The 1,037-nt window shown below is 52.6% G+C and overlaps 1 protein-coding gene across 1 annotated transcript in view; it reads left to right on the forward strand.

The window, feature by feature from the left end:
• The first annotated feature begins 21 nt into the window (after positions 1 to 21).
• Positions 22 to 1,037, forward strand: part of N657DRAFT_604525 (ankyrin) — a 1,659-nt gene continuing 643 nt past the window's right edge. The window contains exons 1-2 of the mRNA XM_062790172.1: positions 22 to 109; positions 203 to 1,037. Coding sequence (XP_062643139.1) covers positions 346 to 1,037 — 692 coding nt within the window. The 5' untranslated portion in view covers positions 22 to 109; positions 203 to 345. The remainder of the gene's footprint in view (positions 110 to 202) is intronic.

The raw sequence follows: 1,037 nt of genomic DNA on the forward strand, positions 1-1,037 counted from the left end.
CCTTTTCTTCTCCAAGTTCAGTGTACTCGTAGAGTCGTCATCAGCTAGTTGCAATATACTGCCTGAGACCGTTACAGTCCCTTGAGAGAGCATAATACAAAAGATACTGGTACGTTGGCGCTACTACCGTCTTGAAGCCACACAGCACCTTTCGGCCCCACCATGATTTGTCACGTGGCCATGATGCGAGCTTATTGGTTAGACATTGGATTCAGACCCACAGGATGACGTGTCCAACTTAATTTTACCGTTAAATTATATCCGTACCTTTCATTCCCTCATAGCCTTGAGCGGGGACTCATCCTAGTGCCTCTGATTGTACCTAAATTCTTCAGCCAAAGCGACATGTCAGAGAGGACTATATTTGAAGCAGCGAGACATGGGGATTGTACCCGTCTTCAGCAACTACTCGACGATGGCAAAGACCTTGATGTTAGGGACAGCAACGGGCGGACAGCGCTGTCGTGGGCTGCGGAGGGGGAGAATATGGAGGTGGTTCGATGGCTGCTCGCAAAAAAGGTCGATGTGAATGTCAAGGATAGCAAGGGGCGGACGGCGCTGTTCTGGGCTGTGAAGGAAAGAGGACGTGCGATCGGGGCTGTGAAGGAAAGAAGACGTGCGACGGGGCCGTTTAGGGCAGCAGGAGCAGGATTCGGGTCGAGAGTTGAACCGGCAGATGAAACGGTTGGGGAGTTGCTGCTCAGAGACAACCGTACCATTGTTGATTCTACGGACAACGACGGGCGGACGGCGCTGTTATGGGCCGTAGAAAAGGGGGACTTGGTAATAGTGGAAGAACTGCTGAAAAGAGAGGATGTTAATGTAAACATTAAGGATAACAACGGGCGGACGGCGCTGTCGCGGGCTGCAGAGGGGGAGAATATGGAGGTGGTTCGATGGCTGCTCGCAAAAAAGGTTGATGTGAATGCCAAGGATAGCAAGGGGCGGACGGCGCTGTTCTGGGCTGTGAAGGAAACAGGACGTGCGACGTGGTCGTTTAGGGCAGCAGGAGCAGGATTCGGGTCGGGAGTTGAACC

The sequence above is a fragment of the Parathielavia appendiculata genome, assembly GCF_033297405.1.
Source record: "Parathielavia appendiculata strain CBS 731.68 unplaced genomic scaffold N657scaffold_27, whole genome shotgun sequence".
NCBI classification, from domain to species: Eukaryota; Fungi; Ascomycota; class Sordariomycetes; order Sordariales; family Chaetomiaceae; genus Parathielavia; species Parathielavia appendiculata.